The 27,322-nt window shown below is 62.0% G+C and overlaps 2 protein-coding genes across 2 annotated transcripts; both read left to right on the top strand.

The window, feature by feature from the left end:
* The first annotated feature begins 497 nt into the window (after nt 1–497).
* Nucleotides 498–15,058, top strand: LOC137166247 (major histocompatibility complex class I-related gene protein-like). Its single transcript, XM_067567903.1, has 9 exons — nt 498–637; nt 4,699–4,986; nt 10,471–10,746; nt 11,271–11,546; nt 11,688–11,777; nt 12,246–12,278; nt 12,634–12,657; nt 13,468–13,500; nt 13,932–15,058. The coding sequence occupies exons 1-9, from the start codon at nt 577–579 to the stop codon at nt 13,934–13,936; spliced, it is 1,086 nt and encodes a 361-aa protein (XP_067424004.1). The 5' UTR covers nt 498–576; the 3' UTR covers nt 13,937–15,058.
* Nucleotides 15,059–19,721: 4,663 nt separating this feature from the next.
* Nucleotides 19,722–26,302, top strand: LOC137166246 (class I histocompatibility antigen, F10 alpha chain-like; the record flags this gene model as incomplete). The annotated part of the gene is made up of 6 exons (XM_067567901.1): nt 19,722–20,078; nt 23,924–24,199; nt 24,686–24,961; nt 25,167–25,256; nt 25,902–25,934; nt 26,279–26,302. Coding segments are annotated over exons 1-6 (1,027 nt in total), but the record flags the coding sequence as incomplete, so codon positions are not given.
* Between the last annotated feature and the right edge of the window lie 1,020 nt (nt 26,303–27,322).

The raw sequence follows: 27,322 nt of genomic DNA, 5'->3' as shown, positions 1-27,322 counted from the left end.
TGACAGTCACTGGGGGGGGGGTTTCGGCCTTCCTCGGTCCGAGCCGTTTGCAGCCCGTGGGGTGCGGAGAAAAGCTTGAACCGGGGACCCGTCTGTGCCCGGCCGGGGGAGGGGCGCGTGTCGTGTTCTAGCCCGTGTAGACACACGCTCCCCACCAGTAACGGGCGGGCTCCCGACCCCGGAGCGGCCCGTCTGCCCGAGCCGGCCGGGCCTGGGGTGCACTGGCTGGGGTGGCGGGGCCCGTGGCCGGGGGTGGGGGTCAGGGGTGGGGGCGGGGAGCTGCCCGGGTTTCCCCGCTGCACCCAGCGCTGCTCACAGACTTTCGCTTTCCCCGGGCCAACCTGCCCAGCCGGATTCTGCCCAGCGACCGGTGACGCGACGGGCCTGCGCGTCGCTATTGGAGGGGCCGGTCCCCTCTCGGCCAATCCCCACAGCCAGGAGGCTCCGGCTATAAGTAGCGGCAGCAGGCCAGGCTCGCAGCTGTTCGCGGGGTTCTGTGGAGGTAGCGTCGCGGGTTGGACGGAGTGTGACAGCCGGGCCGAGGGTTCGAGTCCCGCGGGGTACAGACCGGGCGTTATGGCGCTGGCCCTGCGCCTCTTGCTGCTGGGGGCCGTGGCCCTGCCGGGGGCCCTTTGCGGTGAGTGCGGGGGGGGCAGACGGGGCGCGGGGCTGGACGGACCCTGGCTCTGACCCAGCCGGGGTGGGGGTCACGCTGGGCTCTGCGCTCAGCACCGGGCTGTAATCACCGGCGAGGGGCGCGGTCCCGTGGTGCTCGGCGCTGCACATGCCCCCCAGCCCAACGCTACCCTGGGGTCTGTTCAGAAGCAGTTGTGGCTGGATATGGCCCCTGGGCGCCTAGTTGCTGCTCCTGCTCACAGGCTGGGGGGATCCCTGTGCCAGGTGCTGCCCAGGCTGCTCCATCCCGCGGGGGCACAGGACGGGCCTGGGCTTTGGGGCACCACTCGTGTGTGCAGGGCACAGGCTGGCAGCTGGGGAAAGGGAGCAAATTAACCCTCTTCCTCCTTCCCTTCCCTTCCCCCCCCCCCCCCCCCCCGACACAAGTGAGGGAGGGGAAAAGGCATCTGGGAGCTCACCCAGTGTCACTGGCGCCCGGGGGGGTTGTCGTGCTGGATTTAACCCATGTCTGGAGTGCCTGAGCGTGGCTTGTCCTTGGCTGCGTAAGGCTGAGCTGTGTCAGCCACACCCGTGGGCAGCTGGGTCCTGTCTGTGGAGGAGACAAGTGTGTACAGGTGTCAGCTCGGTGGAGACATGTAATCCCCTGGCTCCTCGCTGTGTGTCTGGGGGGAGAGGTGAGAGCCCAGGATCTTTGTGTTAAGGGGGTCTCAGTTTGGGCACAAGCTCCCGTTGCAGGGCCCGGAACAGCTGCTGCATCTGTGCTGCTGGGATCCCCTGTAACAGGCGGATAAAGCGCTTTGGGATCCCCATGGGGTGGGGTGGGAGAGGGGCACCCATCTCCTGCTTTCCCTGGTGTGGACGTGACTCTGCCATGGCAGGGCTGTGCCCAGCGCTCGGTGAAGCAGCAGCTCTGACACTCCAGCTGGAGCTTGGCAGCCGCTGTGCAGCTGGGTCAGGCTGCGGCTGGCTCTGGGGGGTTGTTTGAAGTGGTTCAAGCCGCGGCATTGTTCCCTCGCGGCACCTCAGTCTCAGGCTGGGTTTGACACACACAGGGCTGGGCCCCAGTGCAGCCCCATTGAGGCAGGGAATTAAAGGGGGGCAATTAAAGGGGGGCAGTGGTTGTCCCTGCACCCAGGAAACGGGAGGCCCTCAGCTCAGGGGGTCACACCCACGGCTGGCGTAACTCCCGTGGGGCAGAGCTTTGGCCTGGGGCCTGTGCAGTCAGGTGTGTGCGGAGAAGGACGTTAATGGGATCACGGAGCGTCTGGCTCCTTTTAATGAGGTTGTATCCAGCACCAGCTCCATCGGTGCCTGGCTGGGCCCTCTTCACTGGCAGAAACCGCCCCCCGTGCCCATTACACTAAAGGTGACCTGAGGGGGAAATAGGGTCTGTGTCCATTTCTGCTGCTCCCTAATGCAGCGTGAAGGCCCCAAAGGGTTTTTCCCCGGCTTGTTTTATTCTAAGTCTCCTCTTCCCTGTGTTGCTGGAGGTCTCCTTGGAGCACCAGGCCCTGGGTGGGAATTCTCCATCCTCCAATAAGCCACTCTTATATTGGAATAAGAGGCTCCATAGGGGACTTTGCACCAGTTGAACTGAACCGGTTTCCATTTAGCTATACTGGTGCAACTCTGCAGGTGGACAAACCGAACCGACTTCAGCTAAACTGGAAAAAGGCACCTTAGACTGGAATGGGAGTGTCCACACAGCCTCTTGCACTGGTTTAACTAAACCAGTTTAAATTCACACTTCAACTTAAACTGGTGTGAACGTGTGTGTAGACAAGGCCGAGGTGTTAACAACGAAGTGTAAACAGTTGTAATGGATCTTTTAGGACTGGTTGTTTGTACCACATTTACATTTACAGTTTGAACCCAGCACAGCTAAGTCTGTACGAGCACTTACCATGGACACAGTGAAACTGGCACAGATCCTTCCCCCACGTTTACAGCAGTGAGCTGTCCTGGTGTCACGCTCCGTGTACCCAAATAACTGCACTGCTGCTAGTTTGGGAAAAGAAACAAATGAAAAACCAAGTCCCAGCCCCGAACTGAAATAGTGAAATCAGAGCAGAACCTGGTAGAGCCGGCCTGAGTGTGAGCGGTTCAGGGCAGGGACCCCAATCGGAAATAATAATTCCTTCCCCTCTCGTTTTCTTGGGTTTCATGGCCCACCCCCACCCCCCACCCCCGGGGTCCCCTCCCCAGTTCAACTGCCCCATAGAGTCTTTCAGGAAAAACAGGGTCAACAAGATGGGCCTTTCTCATGGGCGGGGGGGTAGGGGAACCAGCCATTTTTAAAAGAAGAGCTATCGGCCCTGCTGTCATCATCATTATTTGTTGTTTTCTGGCAGTGCCCAGAAACCTCAGTCATAGTCCAGGCCCCACTGCGCCAGGCGCTGTACAGACAGAACAAACTATGGTCCCATCTGAGCAGGACAGGAGAGGACAGAGGGCTATAGACAGATGGGGGCCTACAATGAGGCAATGCAGGGCAGGCGACAGGCTGGGGTCTCTGCGCAGCAGTGGCCGTTGTCTGGTTGTGTTGGCACCCTGGCAAAGGAGGGTGTCGTGTTGTGTTGTGTTGTGGAGGATTTTGGAGGCTGATGAGGTAGTTTTGCAGGTGTTTGTGGTAGCTCCTCCCAAGGGGGGGCAGCGCGGCAGACAGCATGAAGGGGCTGTTTGTGACTGTAAGAAGTGAGCGATGAAGGCTGGGCTGTGGCTGATGGGGGGTGAGAGGCGACGTTTGGGTACCCAATGAGATGATGGGGCAGGAGGGGACAGGTCAGGAAGGGCCCCAGGAGTGACGTGCGGCAGCTGCTGTTTGCTGCGGTAGAAGATGGAGCTGGGCTGGCACCGAGCGAAGGGAGCTGTGCTCAGAGGGAGGGGCTGGAGATGGTCTCTGAGCCGCGCGGTGACTGGTCTGAGCGGGGTGAGGCTGCGTGTGTCACAGCCGGGGCAGGATGTCCCGTGGGTCCAGACACGAGATGGGGAGAGCCTGGCCGGGTTTAGCTGTGGGGGCGGCTGGGACAGGCCGGCTCAGAGCTGCTCTGCAGAGAGAAGCAGTGAGGTGCAGACAGGGCCTGGCTGGAGGGCCCAGCGCGAGGTGCGGGTGCGAGGTGACAGCCGGTTCCGGGTGTGACTGGCAGGCAGGGGTGTGGGGTGTGGGGGGGCAGCAGGCAGGTCTGGGGGAGGGTGGGCAGCTCTGATGTAACCACACTGAGCCTGAGCTGGTGACTGGACACCCCCAGGGAGATGTCCGAGCCCGACCCAGCCTGCAGCTGGGGCAGGAGCAAACAGGTGTGGGGCCGAGGCAGAGCTGGGAGTTGTGGGTCTGGGGAGGGTGGCAGCGGAATGTGTGTTTGTGGGTGACTTTGCTCAGGGATAAGGTGTGGGGAGGGGGAGGGGACTGAGGATCAGTCTCTGCACCCCAGGCCCTTTGTCTGATCTGTGCCCCTCCCCCCCTTGGCCCTGATCCTGCCTGTGGACCTGTGGGGTGAACCTGATGGCAGGGAGGGGACATCAGCCTGTGAGCTCTGTGGGGCAGGGCCCATGCAGCGCCTTGCACAACGGGGGCCCTGATCCCTACAGGGGCCCTGGGGACAGCCCCAGCATGACCCCCCACCCTGCAGCCCCTGCCCCAGCTTCATCTCCTGCCCCCTCTGCTGGGGGCTCCTCCTAGCACAATGTGCTGAGTTCCCCGCATAACCAGCCCCTCCTCCTACCCACACCAATCTGCCAATCATACTCCCCCTCCCATAGGCCCTGCCCCTCCCCACAGCCCCATCCAGCCATGGCCCTCTTCCCCGTCTCCCTGCGCCCCATCCTGGGCCTCTGTCCCTTCTTCACAGACCCTTCAGCCTCCTGGCCTCTCCCCCATCCTCCCTCCAGTCAGGCTGGTGCATGGGGCCTTGCCCCCTTCTGCCTCACACCCCCCTCCCTGCTCTCCGTCCCCTCCTCCCCCACAGGCCCCACCCTGCTGCCACTGAGGGAGGCGGTCTGTCCTGGTCCATTCAGTGTTGGTCCCGGTTGGCGCTGGCAGCTCTGACCCCCCTGTCCCCACAGATCCCGGCCCGCACTCTTTGCGCTATTTCTACACGGGGGTGTCGGAGCCCGGCCCGGGGCTGCCCCAGTTCAGCGTTGACGGCTACGTGGACGGGCAGCTCACCGACCGCTACGACAGCGAGACGCGGAGGAAGGTGCCCCGCGCGGAGTGGCTGGCGCGGAACGAGGGCCCGGAGTACTGGGAGCGGCGCACGCAGAACTCGCGGGGCTGGCAGACCGCGTACCGAGTGAGCCTGAACACGCTGCGTGAGCGCTACAACCAGAGCACGGATGAGTGCGCGGGCGGGGGTTGCTGTCAGGGGAGGGACCCGTGGGGGGGCACAGGGCTCAGTGAAGACACTACTGACCGGCAGAGGGTCTCTGTGACGGGGACGTTTCCTCACAGCTGCATCCTGGCTCCATCCTGCCAGCGCTCGCTGAGTGTCGCCGTGGGACCTTCACACCCTGACTCAGGCCCTTGGAGCCCCTCCGGACCATGTCAGGTGCCCTTCCTGGGAGCCGTCCCCTCCCCCGGGGGTGGGAGTTTGGGGCCTTCTCCCTTACGGCTCAGTGCTGTGTGTTCCCAGCGATCGGGGGCTCTTCCAACGGAGATGTGGTGTCCAGCCCAGAAACTGCCCCTGTTCTCGCAGGGCCCCAGGAACGGCGCCTCCCCCTCTTTGCCCAGCTCCGTCTCACTGGGCAGGCTCTGGCGCAGGCTGGGTGTTCATGGACCCTCGAGCTCCGCGTCCGTCACACCCGGGCTCTGTGCGGGGCAGTGCTCAGTCTGTTCTCTGCCAGCCGCCAGCAGAAGGGAAACAGCCTCAAACCTGCTGGGCCAGGCTGGCTGAGATGCTGCAGCCTCCACATCCCAGCCTGCCCAGCACCCGCATCCGCGCCCCGCGTCCAGAGCGGCAGCAGCCTCCGGGCCGAGGATCCTGCGCCCTGCAGGGTGAGATCTGCCTGCCCCGCTCACACCTTCCCCCCGTGCACAGTTGGACACTCAGCACCAGCCACGCTGCCTGCATAGGAGGGGCTGGCGCTGAGCTCTGCCATGGCAGAGAAGGAGCTGAGCGCCCGGCTGTGCTTCTGTGGGACTCGCCCTGGGGCTCCCGCGGTGGGAATCCCCTGGGCTACGGGGCTGTGGCTGCGTAGCTGGGAAATGAAGAGGAAAACATGTCCTGCCCGCCTGGCCATTTCCTCGCAGTCACAGGCCACGACCCGACTCCTTGGCTGGAGCGTTTCTCTGGCTGGTTGGATAAACAGCCCAGGTGGGTCCATGCCCTGGTTCCTCTGCCGCAGGGACTCTCCACTTGTTGTGGCCATGCCCAGAGGCTTGTTCTGGACACATGGCCTGCAGGGACCCTTGTCCTGGGTGTGGGAAGCTGTCCCCACAGGCCAGCTCTGCATTGGAATTCCGCCGCCCCCCTCCCCCCCCCCCAACAGCACCTGGCAGGTCTGGCTGTGCTGCTGGGGCTGCAGAAGGTTGGGGGGCCAGATCTGTGGCCCCCGTAACCCCCAGAGGAAACTTCCAGTCAGTAGGAATCAGTTTTTAATGTGGGGATACTTTGTTTTGCCTTCTTGTGGCTGAGGCTTTGGGGGGGAGGGGGACAGGACACACTATCCCCCCCATCCCAGAGTGTTTGTGCATCTGGGGGTCACACTGCACCAGCCCTGCACACAGCACACAGGCTCCCTCCCCTGGACTAGCCCTGAGACAGCTGCCGCTCAACCCTCTCCCCTGGAGCTGCCCTACCTCGCCTCCCTGCCCTGCCACTCCCCAGCCTCCTGCACCCGCGCACCTTTTAAAATGCTTCATGGGTGTTAGGGCTGCACAGTGCGGCTGGGGGAGTTGGCAGGGTGCTGGGAGCTGCACAGACAGTGCGGGACAGGCCCTGCCCTGCTGCCTAGACTCGGCAGCCCTGGGGAAAGGCAGAGGCAGCGTTTGAATAGTGAATGTGGGGCCAGGGGTGGGGAGGTCAGGGCATCCTATGGGGGGAGCATGACCCCCCCCATCAGCGGCAGTGCTTTGCGGGGTGGAGGGGTCCTTTGGCCCTATTTTTCACTGCCTCCCCCTCCCCCTGTGGGGCTGGTGGGTGTGGCAGCAGTGGCATTCTGAGGGGGTGATAGTGCTTGCATGGGGGGGTGCTGGCCAGGCCCCACCCACTGACATTCCTGGCTCCCTCCTTGAGCCCAGCGCAGGAGGCAGAGGGGCTGGGCCGCTGCAGCTGCTGGGGATGTCGGGGGGGCAGTTCCTCCGAGGAGGGTCCGGCCAGTGCCCCCTGCAGGCCAGCGCCAGGGGGCATGGCCCCCTCCCTCAGTATGCTACTGAGGTTTGGGCGCTTGGGGGCAGGGCTGGGCAGCTCAAGGTGGTGGGGATTTAAAAAAAAAAATCAAATGTGGGGGGCCATTGCCCCCAAACTGCTCATTGGGCAGGGCAGCGCCCCCTGCAGTGCTGGGTGGGGCCGTGCCAGGGTTATTGGCTCTGGTTTGTCTCCTGTGGGGGGAGTGGTGCCAGGGTGGGAGCGAACAGCCAGGCAGTGTGTGTGTGTGTGTGTGGGGGGGGGGGAAATGGCCAGCATGAGCAGGGCAGAGAGCAGCCCGTCCCCCCCCCCCCCCCCCCTGGGGGTCCTGCCCCTGTTACCCAAATAACAAATGTCACAGGATCTTTTCAGGGGATAAGGCAACAAGCCGCGTTTATTGTGAATACAGAAACTTGGTCAATAGCATCAAAGAAAAGAAAAGTATCAACACGTTAACAACATCAATATCCTTCTTTACCTTAGTGAAATAGTATTAATAATGTAACACTAGGAAAACAGGATCAACATTGTATCAATTCTACAATTACAGAGACAAATGTCTCAATTGGTACTTTCATTCACACTCACACACACACACGGACAGGCAGACAGACAAACACGTCCAGGGGTCTCACAGATGTTCTAGTTACCAGTCTCTCGGTGCTGGTGGTAGTCACTGGCCAGGTGACTGCAGCACGAGGGTGAGGAGCCAGGCTCTGCCGATGGCACCGGTACTCCTGGCTGGTTGGTGATGTAGACCTGAACCTTCAGCCTTCATCTTTCTGTCCCGTTTTATAGGGAAAAGACCCCATGTCAGTCTATGGGTTTTTGCTCTGTCCTGCTGCATCTGCACTTCGTGTGATCCTCAATCACCCACATTGCTGCAAACCTGATCCGATTTTGTCCTTTGAAGTGGGCTGGCTCCAAAGTTATCAGGGTGGCTCCTCTTTGGCCAGTTGAGTGGTAAAAGTTATTATCTTCACTCCTTTCTTCCTCCCTCAAACGTATGAGGTGAGGCTGGTGTTTTCTTCATCATATTTTGACATCCCTCACTCAGACCAATTGTTCAATCACTCTCCCTGTCTACACCCACCTCAGTTGCTCAGCCATTCACACTCCAATCACTCAGTGCACACTCCTAGCTGAAGAACTCACATATTATTTTAAAGCAAACATGATTTCGTTTTTGCCAGTGGCTTTCACAATTGACAGTAGATATCTTACATTGCACAGTGTGGCTTCTTATACTTACAAATATATTGAAAGTGAGTAAAAATTAACATTTCAAAGGGTAGAACAGTAAGAGTCAGCTGAGGTTTTAACTTTTGATTAAAGTTAGTGTGTCAGGCTGAAGTGCCTCTTAGTAGGAAGGGAGGGGGCGTGTTTGTGGCTCTGTTCTTTCATGTATTTTTCAAAAACAAGATTTTGGCCAACACCCCCACTGCCCCTTCCCCCGCTGTGCAGCTGCCTCCCTGCAGCTTCCGTCCCCAGCCCCCCTGGCAGAGGTGAGGGGACACCACAGGAACCCTAGAGTCCCTGAAAAGGGGGGGGGTCTCCCCTCTTCTGTGCTCCCCACATGCCCCTGCCCCACGTTCACCCTTCTGCCTCTTTGCTGTAGCCTCAGGCTTTCCCCTCACCTGGGCCCCCTATTCCCTGGCACCCTACAACTCCCCTCCTGCGTCTCCACCTCCGCCATTTCCCCACTCTGCCCCCAGTCCCCCTGATGCTCTGTGCAGCCCAGCTCACTGGCATGTGCCGTTAATAGCAATGCCCAGCTTCCAGGCCGGGCTTTTCCCGGGGGGCTCCCAGCCCATCATGCCCTGATCTGTGTCCTCCCCTCCTGTGGGGCAGTGCAGGGCAGGTATTCCCAGTGCCCAGCTGGGCACGCAGCAGCGAGAGGCTGGGCCACTGGCCCACGGTCACACACGGAGCCTTGGCCAAGCCGGGATTGAACCCGGGGTGCCCTGTCCTAGAGCAGGGCCTGGATCATCACCCCGACCAGTCTTCCACCAGCCCCCTCTTTGACCAGCATGGGGGGCAGTGCTGGGGAGAGAGAGAGCTTTGGGCCCGGACCGCTGTCTGCCCCTCCCCTGTGTGCCCCCCCAGCCTCGTGGGTGGGCAAGGGGTGCAGGGCTGCTAGCCCCCCTTCCTCAGCTCCCTGCTCGCCCCCCCCCGCCCACCCTGACTCACCCCACACCCTGCGCATGTGCAGAGCAGCTGCAAAGCAAATCTGGCCTCCCCCACAGCCAGGGGTTCTTCACTCCCCCCAGGGCTGGGGTGCCAACTGCAGCAGGGTCCCCCCCCTTCCCAGGCTGGGTGGGGGGGAGCAGACTGACCCATGGCTGTCAGGGGGCAGGTGGGGCAGGGCTGCTGTACCGGGTCTCCCTGCCCCCTCCCCTGTGGTGAGAACTGGGTCGGCTGCTGCCTCTGCCCCTCCCACCCAAAACGCCCCTCGGCTGGGGTGGGGCACAGAGGAGGTGCAGGGGGCTGGGGCTGAGGCAGGGGGATTGGAGGGGCAGGAGCAGTTGAAGGAAGGCAGCAGGGGGTGACATAGGCCAGGAGGGCATCGAGGGGGCACCCCCAGTTGGGGGGCAGGGGCGATGCAGGTGCTGCGGAGGAGACTGTCCTGGCTGGGAATGAACAGGGATCAGGGGCTGGAGGGGGAGGGCAGGGGAGATGCTGGGTAATTGGGGACTGGGGGGGACTCCAGTGGGGAGAGCAACCCCCTGCACAAGGAGGAGTTTGTTTTAGCTGGCTCGTCTCCCTGCGGCCAGGGCCCAGCCCCCTGGTGTCTGGGCTGTGAGAGGTGCTGTGTGGGGGGCCCAGGCAGCCGGCCCAGCCTGTAACATTGGGGTCCCCGTGCAGTTGGGGTGCGCTCTGTGCCCAGCCTGCTCCAGGGTCAGGTCAAGGCCCTGCCTGCCTCAGAATTGGGTAATGGGGTCGCTCCTGCCTGCAGCTATGGGCCAGGCCTGAGCCCCAGGGACCCGGGAGGGGGCTGACGACGCCCACAGGCCCCGAGTGTCAGAGTGGGTTGCTCAGCTCCCCCAGTGTCGGGCCTGTCTCAGGCTGGGCCCCTCCCCCCGTCGCTGGGGGAACCGGCACCCGGCTGGGCTGGAGCTGTGTGTGCAGGGGGGCAGTGTGAGGGGGCTGGGGACCCGGCTGAGCTGTTCTCGTCCCCCCAGCCCCCAGTGCACCCTCAGCTCCGGGCTTCTCTTTGCTGAGCCAGGGGCCTCGCTTTTCCTTTCCTTGCTGCTGCATTTCCCTGGGCCACTTCCCCACAGCCCCAGGATCTTCCCTGCAGCCGGGCTTCAGCCGCACTGAGCTGTCCAACCCGGCAGCTCCCGCAGCCAGCCAGCAACACTGTCCTTGCTCAGAGTGGGGCAGGCCTGCAGCAGGGGATCTCGGAGGCTGGGGGTGCTGGGCAGAGACTCGCTAGCTGCTCCCTGTGGCTAAATCATGACCCAGCCCTGGGCCCCGGCTCCGTGTGTTGCAGGATTTCACACTCTGCAGCTGATGTACGGCTGTGAGCTCTGGGCTGACGGCTCCATCAGGGGCTATTTTCAGTATGGATACGATGGACGAGACTTCATCAGCCTGGACAAGGACCAAGAGACCTGGGTAGCGGCAGATGACGCGGCTCAGATCACCAAACGGAAATGGGAGGCTGACAGGAGCATCGCTCAGACACGGAGAGCCTACCTGGAGCAGGAGTGCATCGAGTGGCTGGAGAAGTACCTGGCCTACGGGCGGGAGACGCTGCAGAGGAGAGGTGCGGGAGGGGCACATCAGGCCCAGGGGGTCACTGAGGGGTGTATCCTCACTGCAGACACTGCTTCCCCCCACGCCCGGCATGCTGAGCGCTGTCTGTGCCAGGGTGTTTCTGTCCCCATCGGGCGAGGCCCCAGCGTAGCTGCAGGAGCCGCTGTTCATCTCCTGTCCCACCCGCCCTGTTCAGATCCCCCCACCGAGCAGAGCCCTCGGGGTGCTGGGCCGGCCCCGTGTATGAGTCAGACGTGAGAGCGCGGCTGCAGCCGGTCCCATCCCTCTGCCCAGGGCAGGGCCGTGTTGTCCCCGCGCTCCATGGCCCTGGTGCTGCCTGCTCCAGCTGGACGGCAGAGCAGACCTGGGCACGGGGCTGAGACAGGTGCGGGGGGAGGGGGGTTCAGCTGCTGTGTCTCCCTGTGCAGGGGGCTGAGCCGGGGCCTCCCATGGGGGATTCCAGCCCCCTCGGCTGCTGCTGCCCAGGGGATCCGGCTGAGGGGTTCCCGCTAACTCCGTGTCTCCTCCCCCCAGAGCGACCGCGGGTGCAGGTGAGCGACCGGCCGAGCCGGGACGGGCTCACCACCCTCTCCTGCCGGGTGCACGGCTTCTACCCACGCAGCGTCGCCGTCGTGTGGCTAAAGAAGGGGGTGGCCGTGCCCCAGGAGACCATCCAGTGGGACGTGCTTCCCAGCGGGGACGGGACCTACCAGACCCGGGCGACCATAGAGATCGACCCCAGCAAAGAGACCGATTATACCTGCTGCGTGGAGCACCCCAGCCTGCCGGAGGATCTGAGAGTGCCCTGGGGTGAGGGGACTGGCGCTGGGATGGGAGGAGAGGGTTTCTGGGGGGGACACAGGACACTGATGGGGGGCGGGGTGACCGACCCATGTAACAGGGAAGGAGGGTTCGGGGTGTCCCCTGCTCACTGGCCCTTTCCCGTTCCAGCGCCCAAGTCCTGCGTGACACTGATCGTGGGGATCGTTCTCGGGGTTCTCGTGCTGGCGGCTGCCGTCGCGGGAGCTGTTCTCTGCCTCAGTAAGTGCCGGGGGGGGCTGGCGCCGTCTGTGCTGGGCCGTGGTGCAGTGTCCGTCACCGTAAGGCCTGGGCCGGGAGACGCTGGCTGGGCCCTGCACGCAGCCCAGGGGAAGCCGCGGTACAGACCCGGCGTCAGGGCTGTGTGACTGCCCCACTCTGCTGCTGGCCAGGGCCGCCCGGGGGCAGAGGGGCAGTTTGCTCTGAGCCGCGGCCGTTGTGAGGGGTGCTGTGACCTGGCACCTGGGGTGGCAGCGCCAAAGCTGAGTTCGTGCTGGGTCCCTGCGCCAGGTCGCGGTGCCCAGAAGGGGAGCCAGGCCCAGCAGTCAGACCCAGGTAGGGAAACGGTCCCTGCAGAGCCTGTCGTCCTGCCTGGGGTGGGCCGGGCACCTCGTTTCTGGCCACTGGCGCAGATCACAGCCAGGTCCTGCCCGGAGCAGCCGGCTCATGGCAATCTGCTTCTCTCCGCAGGGAAGAAGAAAAGCGGCTACAAAGCGGCTGCAGGTGAGTGCTTAACCCCCCCTCCCCCCCCCCGGTGCCGGTCACTGGGTGACCCTGTACCAGGCAGGCTGGGCCAGTAACGGGGACCTCCCCTAGCCCCCCACGGCCACTCGGAGGCTGGGGAGCTGCAGCGGTGGGTCCGGCTAGCGCCAGTCCTGGGCAGTGACACGCCCTGGCTGTACCTGTCCGGGCCCAGCTGCTCCGTGTAGGTCGCCCATCGCTGGGTACCCGGCACAACGGCAAAACACCGACATCCGGCTCCGTTACTGGGGCGTCTCCGTGTGTCACGAGTGTGGGGCAGGGGAGGAGGGGACCCTGCGTTCTGCGAGACACTGACCCTGCTTCCTTCTCCTCACAGCTCACGACGGCTCTGCCAGCTCCGGTACGTGACGTGCGGTGACACAGCCCAGGGGACGGGCGGCTGTCCTGAGACACGGGGCCTGTTAATGCAGCCCAGGGGCCCCTCTGTGGGGGACGGGGGGGGGAAGCTCTGCTGTTTCGGTGACACTGGGGGCTTGTCCGCGGGTGAAATTGACAGGCAGAGCTGAATTATCACCCATTGCTAGGCTGGTCGATTTTCCCGTGTAGACAAGCCCTCACTAGACTGAGTTCAAAGGAGCGTAGGGGAGTTATTGGGCGTCTGAGGAGTTTCAGCACCCAACTCCCTTTGGCTGCTTTGAAATTCCGAACCGCCGTCGTCAGCAGCCTGTGAAGTCGGTAGCTGTGCGTGTGTGTGCATACGGACACAGCTGTGCCAGTGGGGGGTTTGCAGCCAGAGGCACCCCAGCCCCACTGCAGACTCGGCCCTGGCGGTGTCTGTGTCTAGCCCTGCCGCCTCCTGCTGTGGCCGGGAGTTGGGTGTGGGGTGCTGGGACGTGTCGTGCACCGATTGGGGGTGATGTAGGCGTCCCAGCCCCACTGATTTCAATGGGGTTTCGGCTCCTGAGTCACCGAGGTGCTTCTGAAAATCTCACCCCAGCACGTCCCAGTCCTTAGTGAGCGGGGCGATGCCGGATACATTAACCCTGGGGAGCAGTTCCCAGCCCCACACCTGACTCCCCCTGGCTCGCCCGGCTGGGGCAGCACATCACACCCACCCTGCCATGGGGTAAACGCTGACACGAGGTGCTGGGGGGGATCGGGACCCGATGTGTGCCAGAGATGCTAACACCCCCTTCTCCTTCTCTCCCAGGAAGTAACCAGGGATCTGACACCGGTGTCAGGGGTAAGTGAGGGGAACCAACCAGGGGGACTCAGTGAGGCCTCTAGGGGGAGACCCCTGCCCCTCGGCCCCCAGGCCCTGCCCCTCTGACCAGCCAGCCCTGGGGAGCCCTGAGCATCCTGCAATCAGGCCAGGGTGCTGAGTGAAAGGGCATGCCTGCATCCCCCCTCTGCAGGGAGGGGTTCTGGAGAGCTGGGGGGGCCCATTGTGTCTCGGTGACTCTGCCAGAGGGCAGATCTGGGCTGTCACTGTTCTGCACTAGCGGCAGGGGCCAGGGATCGCTGTAGCTGGGGACACTGCACAGCTGTACCCCCCTCGGCGCAGGCTGTAGCCCCAGTCAGAGCGTGACACCGAGCGCCCAGCCACGGAGCTGGCGTTGCTGACTCTGCTCACACTGACTCCCGGCTCTGGGTCTCCCTGTCTCGTTTCTGCAGCATAACGGAGCTGGTCGGCCCCTGCGCAGCCAGACACCAGGAGAGAGACCGGAGCAGATCAGGCTCCTGGCAATGCCACAGCTCGTCAGCACCTTCAGCCCTTTGCCGTGATTGTACCGGGTGAAACGCCGGCTCTGAGACACCAACTGCAGCTTCCACTTCCCATTGCAGGTGCCTGGACTGCAGGGCTGGGTTCTCTGGGGTGGCTGATCGCTTGATTTCTGCATAATTACCCTGGTTTTGCAAACATTAACTCACAGCGCTGCGGGTCTTGTTAGTACAGAAGGAAGTACCACGGGTGACTGGGATGAACTGGTAGCAGAGTGCTGGGGGCAGCGCAGGCTCTTCTGTTTGCTTTGATTGGATCATAGCTCCAGGTTTCTATGTCGGCACTGATGAAGGTATTAAGATGACATCTCTCCTCGAAATCCTGCTGTCAGCTCACTGGGCACTCCAGTGCCTTGTCATAGTGCGATTTGTACGAGTGTCACTAAAGGTGTTCATTTAAAGTGCTCAGGTAAATCTCTGTGTGGACACTTTGTTCTGGTGTAAGACGTGGCTTGTTTTGATTCAGACTGATTCCCAAGTGACTTAAGCGACATCAAAAAAGGCCACTTCTTCTACCAGAACCAGTGTCCGCTGACTGAACTGGTGCAAGTTCGTGTGTAGACAAAGCCTGTGTAGACAAAGCACCAGTTCTTGTTTGGCCAAAATCTTGTTTTTGAAATATATGTAAGAACAGAGCCACAAACACCACCCCCCCTTCCTACCAAAAGGCACATCAGTCTGAATCAAAAGCTAAAACCTCAGACTGACTCTTACTGTTCTACCCTTTTAAATGTTAATTCAAGTCTATCTGCACTTTGTATAATTTTAAGATTGTTTGTAAATGTCTGTACTATGTCCACTGGCCAGTTTATCTGTTAATTTTACCGGCTTCCAATATATTTGTAAAAACCCTATTTTAAGTACATTACATTGCACAGTGTAGCTTTTTGTATCTATCTAATTGTGACAGACACTGGCAGAAATGAAATAAGGTTTGCTCTAAAAATAATATGTGAGTTCTTCAGCTAGGAGTGTGCGCTGAGTGATTGGAGTGTGAATGGCTGAGCAACTGAGGTGGGTGTAGACAAAAAGAATGATTGAACAATTGGTCTGAGTGAGGGATATTGAAACAGACATGAAGAAAACACCAGCCTCACCTCAAACGCTTGAGGGAAGAAGGAGCGAAGGTGATCAAATGGCCGAAGAGGAGCCACCCTGATGACTTTGGAGCCAGCCCATTTCAATGGACAAAATCTGATCAGGCTTGCAGCATCGCTATTTGGCGTTGGTGGGTGACTCTTCTACTGGGGTGGTTCTGTTAGTACAACCTCTTGCTGGGGCAGGGTTGTATTGCTAGAAAGTCTGACCCCTGGGAACCACCCACCAGCCCTGGCTGGGACCTAGCTAGGGCTGGAAGGGGAGAGGAGGTAGGGAATTCGAGCAGGAGACGCGTTTACCAGGCCCCCAGTGCAGTTCCTGTGCCCTGAGCAGGGGCGTCTGGAGCTGGGAGGCAGCCCCTGGATGCGGGGAGCAGGGGGCTGGCTCCGGCTGTGCTGCGTAGTGAGATACAGACCAGCCCTGGCTTCGGCTCCTCCTGCTGCAGCCCCTGGCTGACAGCGTCTGGCCTGTGTCACCGTTACACTTCTTTTGTCGTACCTGCAAGTTGGGTTCGGTGCGTGTGAAATGTGGCCGGATCCAAAGCTGGCTGAAGTCAATGGGAGTCTTTCCGTCGACGTCAGCGTGGTGCTGTTTGCACACCTGTGCAGCACACTAGGTGTATGGACAGTAATTACTGGTGTGTGGACGTGGTGGGTGTATTATTTTTCTGTACACTCTCATGATGACAATGTGGTAAATTGCCTGGTCTAGTCACAACTGATACAGCTGTTACCATCATCACCCTGAGGAGGACTTCACATTGGGTGCCCAGGGCTGGGCCTGTGCTGCAGCTGAGACCTCCCCGGTGCTGGGAACAGCGGGACTCGCTTGCCCCCAACCACCCCGTGCCAAATGGGGGCGAGTTCTGACCCCAGGGTTATAGGCAGCAGCTAACACAGTCCACAAGCCCTGGGTGGAGGGCACAGGGGCTCCTCCAACCTAACTCCCTGCCTGCCGAGTGACTAAAGGGTGGGAGGGTGGCTCTGGCTGACTATCCCTGGGCTGCTCTTGGCCCAGCATTTCCCTCCCCAGCGGGGGTGCAGGTTACACTAACTTTCCCGAACGGCCCCTAACGGTAACCTCGCTTGCACCCCAGCGCCCAGAGACGCCCCCTCCCCGTTGGGGGCAGAGCAGAAATTACTGACTCGCTCCCTAGGGGTCAGACTCGCTCTCGAGCTGTCCCTTGTCAGTCATGTCATCTGCCTCTCAGACAGAGCTCCGATTGGGCCCTCCCTCGCATTGACAGCTGATTGGTCAGTTCCCCTGTAACCCGCCCCCCCCGCAGTGAGAGCCTTGCCGCAGCCCCCCCTCCCAGCTCCTCCAAATCCCCCCGCCCCCCACTGTGCCCCCAGCGCCGCTCTCAGACTTTCGCTTTCACCAGCCCAACCTGCCCAACCGGGTTCTGCCCAGAGACCGGTGACGTCACCGGGACTGCGCGTCGCTATTGGAGGGGCCGGTCCCCTCTCGGCCAATCGCCGCAGCGGCAAGGCTGCCCCGTTAGTCGCGGGCCGGTCCCTACCACTTACGGACCGGGCGTTATGGCGCTGGCCCTGCGCCTGCTGCTGCTGCTGCTGGGGGCCGTGGCCCTGCCGGGGGCCCGTTGCGGTGAGTGCGGGGGGCCGGACCTGCGGGGGGCAGACGGGGCGCGGGGCTGGACGGACCCTGGCTCTGACCCGCCGGGGGGGGGTCACGCTGGGCTCTGCGCTCAGCACCGGGCGGGACGGGCCGCGGTGACAGCGCCGCGCTCCCCGCGCCGGGCAGAGTCGCTGGGGTGAGGCCGGCACCCGGCCGTAGTAATCGGCGAGGGGCGTGACCCCCGCGGTGCCCGGCGCTGTACACGCCCCACGAGGCTCCCGGCCAGAGGCATCCACTGGTTTGTGTCACGGGCCAGATTCCCGGGTCAGGGGCCGGGCCGGCCCCACAGTCCGACTGCAGGGCCCAGAACGGCTGGGATCCCTTGTAACAGGCGGATAAAGCGCTTTGGGATCCCGGTGGGGGAGGGGCAGCCACCTGCTGCTTTCCCTGGTGTGGACGTGACTCTGCCATGGCAGGGCTGTGCCCAGCGCTCGGTGCAGCAGCAGCTCTGACACCCCGGCCGGAGCTCGGCAGCCGCTGTGCAGCTGGGTGAGGCTGCGGCTGGCTCTGGGGGTTTGTTTGAAGTGGTTCAAGCTGCGGCGTTGTTCCCTCGCGGCACCTCAGTCACAGGCTGGGTTTGACACACACAGGGCTGGGCCCCAGTGCAGCCCCATTGGGGCAGGGAATGAAGGTGGGGCAGTGGTTGCCCCTGCCCCGAGGAAACGGGAGGCCCTCAGCTCAGGGGGTCACACCCACGGCTGGTGTAACTCTAGTGGGGCAGAGCTTTGCCCTGGGGCCTGTGGATTCGGGTGTGCGGAGAAGGACGTTAATGGGATCACAGAGGGTCTGGCTCCTTTTAATGAGGGTGTATCCAGCACCAGCTCCATCGGTGCCTGGCTGGGCCCTCTTCACTGGCAGAAAAACCCCCGTGCCCATTACACTAAAGGTGACCTGAGGGGGAAATAGGGTCTGTGTCTGTTTCTGCCGCTCCCTAACGGAGAGTGAAGGCCCCAAAGGGTTTTTCCCGGCTTGTTTTATTCTAAGTCTCCTCTTCCCTGTGTTGCTGGAGGTCTCCTTGGAGCACCAGGCCCTGGGTGGGAATTCTCAGTCCTCAAGTGAAGGGCCTCGAGCTGCTGAATCTTTACCAGGGACAGCTTCTCTTCCTGCTGCTAGACCGGTGCTTTGGTTAAGTAGGACCTTTTCCACACACAGTCTCGTTCTGGTGTAATTAAACCGGTTCAGTTAAATCAGTGCAAACCCCTCTGTGGACCCTCTTATTTTGGAAGAAGAGTGGCTTTCTTCTGGTCAGCTTAAACTGATTCCCCACAATTTAGCCTAAACTGGGGCAGGGGAGGGGAGAAAAGCCACTCTTATATTGGAATAAGAGTCTCCACAGTGGAATTTGCACCAGTTTAACTGAACCAGTTTCCATTTAGTTATACTGGTGCAACTCTGCAGGTGGACAAACCTAACCGACTTCAGCTAAACTGGAATAAGCCACCTTAGACTGGGATGGGAGTGTCCACAGAGCCTCTAGCACTGGTTTAACTAACCCAGTTTAAATTCAAATTTCATAAAATCATAGAAGATGAGGGTTGGAAGGGACCTCAGGAGGTGTCTAGTCCAACCCCTGCTCAGAGCAGGACTAACCTCAGCTAAATTATCCCAGCCAGGGTTTTGTCCAGCCGCAGCTTAAAAGCCTCTCAGGAGGGAGATTCCACCACCTCCCTAGGTAACCCATTCCAGTGCTTCACCACCCTCCTAGTGAAAAACTTTTTCCTAATGTCCAACCTAGACCTCCCCCCTTCAACTTGAGACCATTGCTCCTTGTTCTGTCATCTTCCACCACCGAGAACAGCCTAGCCCCATCCTCCCTGGAACCCCCTTTCAGGTAGTTAAAGGCCGCTATCAAATCCCCCTCATTCTACTCTTTTGCAGACTAAACAAGCCTAGTTCCCTCAGCCTCTCCTCATAAGTCCTGTGCTCCAGCCCCCTCATCATTTTTGTTGCCCTCCGCTGGACTCTCTCCAACTTGTCCACATCCTTTTTGTAGTGGGGGGCCCAAAACTGGACATAATATTCTAAATGCGGCCTCACCAATGCCGAATAGAGGGGAATAATCACTTCCCGTGACCTGCTGGCAATGCTCCTCCTAATGCAGCCCAATATGCCATTAGCCTTCTTGACAACCAGGGCACACTGCTGACTCATATCCAGCTTTTTATCCACTGTTACCCCCAGGTCCTTTTCTGCAGAACTGCTGCCCAGCTCGTCGGTCCCCAGTCTATAGCTGTGCATGGGATTCTTCCTTCCTAAGTGGAGGACTCTGCACTTTTCTTTGTTGAACCTCATTAGATTTCTTTTGGCCCAATCCTCCAGTTTGTTTAGGTCACTCTGTATCTTATCCCTACCTTCCAGGGTATCTACCACTCCCCCCAGCTTAGTGTCATCCGCAAACTTGCTGAGGGTGCAATCTACCCCATCCTCCAGATCATTAATAAAGATGTTGAACAAAACTGGCCCCAGGACCAACCCCTGGGGCACTCCGCTTGTGACTGGTTGCCAGCTAGACATGGAGCCATTGATCACTACTCGTTGAGCCCTATGCTCTAGCCAGTTCTCTATCCATTTTATAGTCCATTCATCCAACCCATACTTCTTTAACTTGCTGATAAGAATATTGTGAGAGACCGTATCAAAAGCTTTGCTAAAGTCAAGGTATATCACGTCCACCGCCTTCCCTACATCCACAGAGCCAGTCACCTCATCATAGAAAGCAATCAGGTTGGTCAGGCATGACTTACCCTTGTTGAATCCGTGTTGACTGTTCCTGATCACCTTCCTCTCTTCCAAGTGCCTTAAAATGGATTCCTTGAGGACCTGCTCCATGATTTTTCCAGGGATTGAGGTGAGGCTGACCGGTCTGTAGTTCCCCGGCTCCTCTTTCCTCCCTTTCTTGAAGATGGGCACTAGATTTCCTTTTTTCCAGTCATCAGGGACCTCCCCCAATTGCCACGAGCTTTCAAAGATAATAGCCAATGGCTCTGAAATCAGGCTCTTGGTCTGACCCTTCCCGCCCCCCCACCACAGGCCCCCGGCCCGGCACACACTCTTTGCGCTATTTCTACACGGCGGTGTCGGAGCCCGGCCCGGGGCTGCCCGAGTTCAGCGCCGTCGGCTCCGTGGACGGGCAGCGCATCGCGCACTACGACAGCGCGACGCGGAGGATGGAGCCGCGCGCGGAGTGGCTGGCGCGGAGCGAGGACACGCAGTACTGGGACAGGCAGACGCAGGTCTTGCAGGGCGTGCAGCCCATGTACCACGCGAACCTGCAGACCGCCCGCCAGCGCTACAACCAGAGCGCCGGTGAGTGAGCGGGCGGGGTTGGTGTCAACGGGAACCCACGGGGGGGAGGGGTTCGGATATTACTGACCGCCCCAGCAGTGACTCACGTGCTGCCCCTCCAGCCCCCCATGATCTCTGCACCCCTTGGCCCCCCCGGCTGCGGTCCCTGCCCTGGCCGAGCCCCATGGGCCAGGCCCCATCACAGTGGCCGCTTCAGCTGCCTGCCCGCCCAGGCGCAGACCAGCCCCGCGCTGGCTCCCGCCCCGGCCAGGCCAGCAACTGTCATCGTCCGTGTCCCGCCTCCCCCGCACCCCGAGTCTGAGCCAGGCTCTGACCCTCCTCCCGCTCCCCACACCCCGAGCGGGGGAGTCCTGGCCTCGCAGCCCCACGTGTGCGGGTCACACGCCGGCCCCACACCCCGCCCGGGCTTTAAATGTCCCCAGCTGGGGGTGGTCACATCGGGGCTGAGCTCCAGCCTCCTGCTCTGAGCCACCAGGGGTCAAAGAGTCAGGGCTTCCCTCCCCCCGCCTCTGTCCCCCTTGCCACTCCCAACCCCAGCCACTGTCCTGGCCCTCCCTGCCCCCCATGTACTCCCTCCCCCACGGCAGTCCCAGAGCTGTTATCGGATCTGGGCAGGGTTGATGGTGGCTCTGGGGGTCTCTGCGCTGGAGCCGCTGCTGACCCGGCTTCTCCCCCCAGTGAGGGGGCAGCTCGGCCCCTCCCGGCTTCCTCCTGTGTGGGCTGAGGCGGGCGGCAGCTGGGGTGGGGGGGGGACAGTGTGGGGGGAGGATCAGAGGCGGTTCTTGCCTGCCCCACCCCCACTGGCTGCCATCCAAAGACAGGAGGGGCCCCAAGGGAGTGGGGGGAACCCAGGAGTGAGCTTCACCCCCATCTCCAGCCCAGCTGTGCTCCCCCTCCCCCTCTGCTGCTGGGCTCAGATGGGGGTGCGAGTTGGTGGGGCAGTGTTGGGGGGTGAGGTGCCTGCAGAGGGAGCTGGTGGATGTCCCTGCGGCAGGGGCTGGGGCGGGTCTTGGGAAGGGCCCCCCTCAGTCAGCAGCGGAAGGTGGGGGCCCCCCAGCCTGCGTGTGGGTTTCAGCCTTTCCTCCAGTGCCCGTCCCCCCATGGAGCCGTTCCCCCCAGGGAGCCCAGGGCAGAGCTGAGGGAAGCAGGATTTGCCCTGAAACAGACACTGCCGGGGGCTGTGGGTCTGTCTGGCCGTTTGCCATCTTGGGGTTGGTGACGCGGCAGCCTCCTACTTACCCCTGTTCTCCCCCCCCACACCCCCGGTTCCCTCCTGCCCCCTCCCACACACCCCCTGATCCCCCTCTGGCTCCTGGGCAGGGGGCTCCCCTCTGAGAGTGTCTCAGACCCCCCCAACCTGGGCTGAGGACCCTTCCCAATCCCCAGCGCTGTGGGAGGTGGGTCCCGTTGATGTCCCCCCCCCCCACCACACACACACAGATCTGCCCCTGTGTTTAGCATTGGGGGGCGCAGGGCTGGGGAGCAGGACTGCGACCATGGGGCAGAGCTGATAATCCCTGGCGTTGAATAAGGGGCTCCAGCCCCACCAGTGACCGTGGTGCAGGCAGCCTCTGGACTCATCAGGCCCCTCGGATTCTCCTCTGCACCCAGGCGGCCCCGGGGCTCAGGCTCCAGCTGCTGGGTCCCTGCGGCTGCACCGCCCTGGCGTGGTCTTGTCTGCGGTGACAGCCCAGCCCCACAGGAGCAGAGGTGGGGCAGGACGCAGAGGGATGTTCCTGCCAGCTCTCTAGGCAGAGGGGCTCAGCCCTGGGGAGAGGCCACCAGCGCGTCTCCCATCCCCACAGCAGTCAGGGCTTGGGGGGAGAGGCCGGCTCTGTCTGCCCGTCCTCTGAGCCCGCTGCTGACATGTGGGGTGGGGGGCTCTGCACTCCCTCCTGCCCCCCATGCCTCCCCCAGGTTCCCTCCTGCCCCCCATTCTCCAGTCCCAGGCCCCTCGCTATGGGGGGTGCTGCCTCCCCACTCAGACCCCCCCCCTTCCCTGGGAACAGCTCCCACTCCCAGCACTGAGTTTTAAGGTCCCCCCCACGCCGGGCTGTCCTGGCTCCTCTCCTCCCCTCCACACACACACACACACAAGGCAGCGCCGTGTGGGACCCTGGGAGAGCCCCAGGGAAGGGACTGGGCTAGAACTGGGGGGCAGGAGCAGTGCATGTGGGGCAGGAAGGAGCATGTGGATGTGGGGGGCTGGCCCCTCTCCCCCTGCTCCCAGCCGAGCCAGCCTCCGATGTACAGAACTTGTGAGTCAGGCGCCAAAATAGGAGGAGATTGGCCCAAAAAGTGATGAGACTTTTCAGAGCAGAGCGGTTTCAGGGCTGTCATTTTTTAAACAGCCCCTCCCCCGTGTATCTGGGGCAGCCAGCTCTGTCCCTGCCCGCTGTCCCACATTCCCAGTGTGTCGTCCCCGTCCCCCCCCCACGGGGCAGCCATCTGCTGGGGCAGCCGGCTCGGGGTACGAGGCTGACAGTGGACGGTGGGGCGCGTTTACCGGGGCCGGCTCTGTCGCCTGCACGGCTGTGGGGAAATGGCAGCCGTCTTATCACAGGGCATCCTGCAGCTCCAGCCCCACTGAGAGCTGTGGGGCACAGCGGCCATTCTGGAAAGGAGCAAAAACCACCCAAGTTTTGTCCTGCACGACCCTGCACCACGGGCAGGCCCCAGCGCTGGCCGGGCACCGGGAGTTGTGCTTCAGAAACCTGAACACGTAGCTCATGGGAACTTTAACCCCACATGGGGCCTTGTGGGGCAGGGACAGAGTGACCCTGCCTGGTTACTGCAGCCAGGGTATGGTGGGGGGTCTATTCCTGCTCTTCATGGGTGTGGGGGGAGAAGCTGCCGCCGTGCGGATAGCAGGGATAATCCTCGGAAGAGCAGTGGTTGGGCTGGGGATGGAGGGACTGGCCCCCCACGCAGGTGGGGCTGTGGGGTGGTCAGTGGGGCTGTGACCACAGTGTGAGGGGCCAGGGATAGGAGCAATGCCAGTGGGGGGGGCTTCCCCTGCTACAGCCAGAGCCCCCTGCACTGGGAGACCCACCCGCCGCTGGTGGGTCCAAGGGGGCTCTGCATGGCCTGGTGGGCACAGGGAGACCCAGGCTGCAGACACTTGCCATGGGGGGGGGTGACCCCTGCTGGCAGGTTTTCAGTGACTCTGAGTCGCACACAGGCCGTGTGTGAAACAAATGGAAAACACACACACACACACCCGGGGTGCACAGTCCAACACCCTTGCACAGAGTCCTGCTTATAGCCCTCCGGGGCTCGCTCAAGCATGCCCTGCTCTGGTACGGAGCAGAGCCCAGGGCTTTCTCCTTGCTCAGGGTTTTACCCAGAGACTGTGAATGGTGGGGGGGGCCCAGACCCACTCAAGCTCCCAACCCAGGGACCTTATGAGTAGCAGCTGTCTGCTGCTTTCCTTTGTTTGCTGCTGCATTTCCCCGGGCACTTCCCCACAGCCCCAGGATCTTCCCTGCAGCTGGGCTCCAGCCGCACTGAGCTGTCCAGCCCAGCGGCTCCCGCAGCCAGCCAGCAACACCAGCCTTCCTCCTCTGGCTCCAGCCAGCAGCTGAACTGCTCCTGCCCACAGCTCCTTTTATATCAGCCTGCTGCTCCCTGATTGGCTGCTCCCTGCAGCCAGCCTCTCTAGGCAGCTTGGAGGACTGGCCTCTAGTGCTCTTTTCCTGGGGCAGAGTGGGGCAGGCCTCCAGCAGGGGGTCTCAGGGGCTGGTGCACCTGTCACAGGGGGCTGGGGGTGTTGGGGATAGACTCGCTACCTGCTCCCTGTGGTTAAATCATGACCCAGCCCTGGGTCCCGGCTCCGTGTGTTGCAGGATTTCACACTCTGCAGCTGATGTACGGCTGTGAGCGCCGGGCTGACGGCTCCATCCGGGGGTTTCGCCAGTTCGCCTACGATGGGCAAGACTTCCTCAGCCTGGACGAGGAGCGAGAGACCTGGGTAGCGGCAGACGATGGGGCTCAGATCACCAAACGGAACTGGGATGCTGACAGGAGCATCGCTCAGGGATACAGAGCCTACCTGGAGGGGACCTGCATCGAGTGGCTGGAGAAGTACCTGGCGTACGGGCAGGAGACGCTGCAGAGCAGAGGTTCGGGAGGGGCACATCAGGCCCAGGGGTCACTGAGGGATGTATCCTCACTGCAGATACTGCTCCCCCCCATGCCCGGCATGCTGAGCGCTGTCTCTGTCCCCGCTTGGGTACGGCCCTGCAGGAGCCACCATTCGTCTCTCTGTCCCGTCCTGCCCTGCTCAGACCCTCAGGGTGCCATGCCCCAGCCCCGTGTATGAGTCAGACGTGAGAGCGCGACTGCAGCGGGTCCCATCCCTCTGGCCAGGGCAGGGCCGTGTTGTCCCCACGCTCCATGGCCCGGGCGCTGCCTGCTCCGGCTGGACGGCAGAGCAGACGTGGGCACGGGGCTGAGACAGGTGGGGGGGGGGGGGCTCAGCTGCTGGGTCTCCCTGTGCAGGGGGCAGAGTAAAGGCCTCCCATGGGGGATTCCAGCCCCCTCAGCTGCTGCTGCCCCAGTGGATCCGGCTGAGGGGTTCCCGCTAACTCCGTGTCTCCTCCCCCCAGAGCGACCGCGGGTGCAGGTGAGCGACCGGCCGATCCGGGACGGGCTCACCACCCTCTCCTGCCGGGTGCACGGCTTCTACCCGCGCAGCGTCGCCGTCGTGTGGCTGAGGAAGGGGGTGGCCGTACCCCAGGAGACCATCCAGTGGGGGGTGGTTCCCAGCGGGGATGGGACCTACCAGACCCGGGCGACCATAGACATCGACCCCAGCAAAGAGACGGATTATACCTGCTGCGTGGAGCACCCCAGCCTGCCGGAGGATCTGAGAGTGCCCTGGGGTGAGGGGACTGGCGCTGGGATGGGGGAGAGGGTTTCGGGAAGGGGGGTTATGGGCATTGATGGGTAGAGCGGTGACTGACCCCTGGGATGGTGAGAGGATTTTGGGGGCACACAGGACACTGATGGGGGGCGGGGTGACCGACCCATGTAACAGGGAAGGAGGGTTCGGGGTGCCCCCTGCTCACTGGCCCTTTCACGTTCCAGTGCCCAAGTCCTGCATGATGCTGATCGTGGGGATCGTTCTCGGGGTTCTCGTGCTGGCGGCTGCCGTCGCGGGAGCTGGTTTCTCCCTCAGTAAGTGCCGGGGGGGCTGGCGCCGTCTGTGCTGGGCCAAGGTGACGTGCCCGTCACCGTAGGGCCTGGGCCAGGAGACGCTGGCTGGGCCCTGCACGCAGCCCAAGGAAAGCCGCGGTACAGACCCGGCGTCAGGGCTGTGTGACCGACCCGCTCTGCTGCTGGCCAGGGCCGCCCGGGGGCAGAGGGGCAGTTTGCTCTGGGCCCTGAGCCGCGGCCGTTGTGAGGGGTGCTGTGACCTGGCACGTGGGGTGGCAGCGCCAAAGCTGAGTTGGTGCCGGGTCCCTGCGCCAGGTCGCGGTGCCCAGAGGGGGAGCCAGGCCCAGCCCCATAGGACAGGAGCCCCCGATACAGGATGAGTGTGGGGCGGGCTCCCTCTCTGCCCCACCTCGCCTGGATCTCCCCACTGTGTGTTTGCATCCTGGGAATGGCTGGGGGGCTGCAGACTATGCCCCAGACCCCCAAACCTGTGTGTGGCCCTGACTGCCCAGACCCAGCAGCCAGACCCAGGTAGGGAAACGGTCCCTGCAGAGCCTGTCGTCCTGCCTGGGGTGGGCCGGGCACCTCGTTTCTGGCCACAGGCACAGATCACAGCCAGATCCTGCCCGGAGCAGCCGGCTCATGGCAATCTGCTTCTCTCTGCAGGGAAGAAGAACGGCGGCTACAAAGCGGCTGCAGGTGAGTGCTGAGCCCCCCCGTGCCGGTTGCTGGGTGACCCTGTACCAGGCAGCCTGGGCCAGTAACGGGGACCTCCCCTAGCCCCCCACAGCTGCTCGGAGACTGCAGAGCTGCAGCGGCGGGTCCAGTTAGCGCCAGTCCTGGGCAGTGACACGCCCTGGCTGTACCCGTCCGGGCCCAGCTGCTCCGTGTAGGTCGCCCATCGCTGGGCACCCGGCACAACGGCAGAACACCGACATCCGGCTCCGTTACTGGGGCGTCTCCGTGTGTGACGAGTGTGGGGCAGGGGAGGACGGGGACCTGCGTTCTGCGAGACACTGACCCGGCTTCCTTCTCCCTCACAGCTCACGACGGCTCTGCCAGCTCCGGTACGTGATGTGCGGTGATGCGAGCCCAGGGGACGGGCGGCTGTCCTGAGACACGGGGCTGTTAACGCAGCCCAGGGGCCGCTCTGTGGGGGGTGGGGGGAAAGCTCTGCTGTTTCGGTGACACTGGGGGCTTGTCTGCAGGGGAAATTGACAGGCAGAGCTGAATTATCACCCATCGCTAGGCTGGTCGATTTCCCCGTGTAGACAAGCCCTCACTAGCCTGAGTTCAAAGGGACCTAGGGGAGTTATTGGGAGTCCATGGAATTTCACCACCCAACTCCCTTTGGCTGCTTTGAAATTCCAAACCCACCGTCGTCGGCAGCCTGTGAAGTCGGTAGCGGGGTGTGTGCGTGCCCCACTGATTTCAATGGGGTTTCGGCTCCTGAGTCACCGAGGTGCTTCTGAAAATCTCACCCCAGCACGTCCCAGTCCTTAGTGAGGGGGGCGATGCTGGGTACATTAACCCTGGGGAGCAGTTCCCAGCCCCACACCTGGCTCCCCCCGGCTTGCCCCTCGTCACCCTACACATCAGGGGAAAAGGAGGATAAAGTGCAGCCGCCCGCCTGGGACAGCACATCACACCCACCCTGCCATAGGGTAAATGCTGACATGAGGTGCCGGGGGGCTGCAGGTCTTGTTAGTACAGAAGGAAGTACCACGGGTGACTGGGATGAACTGGTAGCAGAGCGCTGGGGGCAGCGCAGGCTCTTCTGTTTGCTTTGATTGGATCACAGCTCCAGGTTTCTATTTCGACACTGATGAAGGTATTAAGACAACATCTCTCCTCGAAATCCTGCTGTCAGCTCACTGAACACTCCAGTGCCTTGTCCATAGTGCGATTTGCACGGGTGTAACTAAAGGTGCGTTTAAAGTGCTCAGGTAAATCTCTGTGTGGACACTTTATTCTGGGGTAAGACGTGGCTTGTTTTGATTCAAGCTGATTCCCAAGTGACTTAAGTGACATCAAAAAAGGCCACTTCTACCAGAACCAGTGTCTGCTGATTGAACTGGTGCAAGTTC

The sequence above is a fragment of the Emydura macquarii genome, unplaced genomic scaffold (assembly GCF_026122565.2).
Source record: "Emydura macquarii macquarii isolate MOO-44397 ecotype Brisbane River unplaced genomic scaffold, CSIRO-AGI_Emac_v2 contig_2813, whole genome shotgun sequence".
NCBI classification, from domain to species: domain Eukaryota; kingdom Metazoa; phylum Chordata; order Testudines; family Chelidae; genus Emydura; species Emydura macquarii.
Note: the sequence above shows the minus strand (reverse complement) of the source record. Positions and strands in the feature narration are given on the sequence as shown.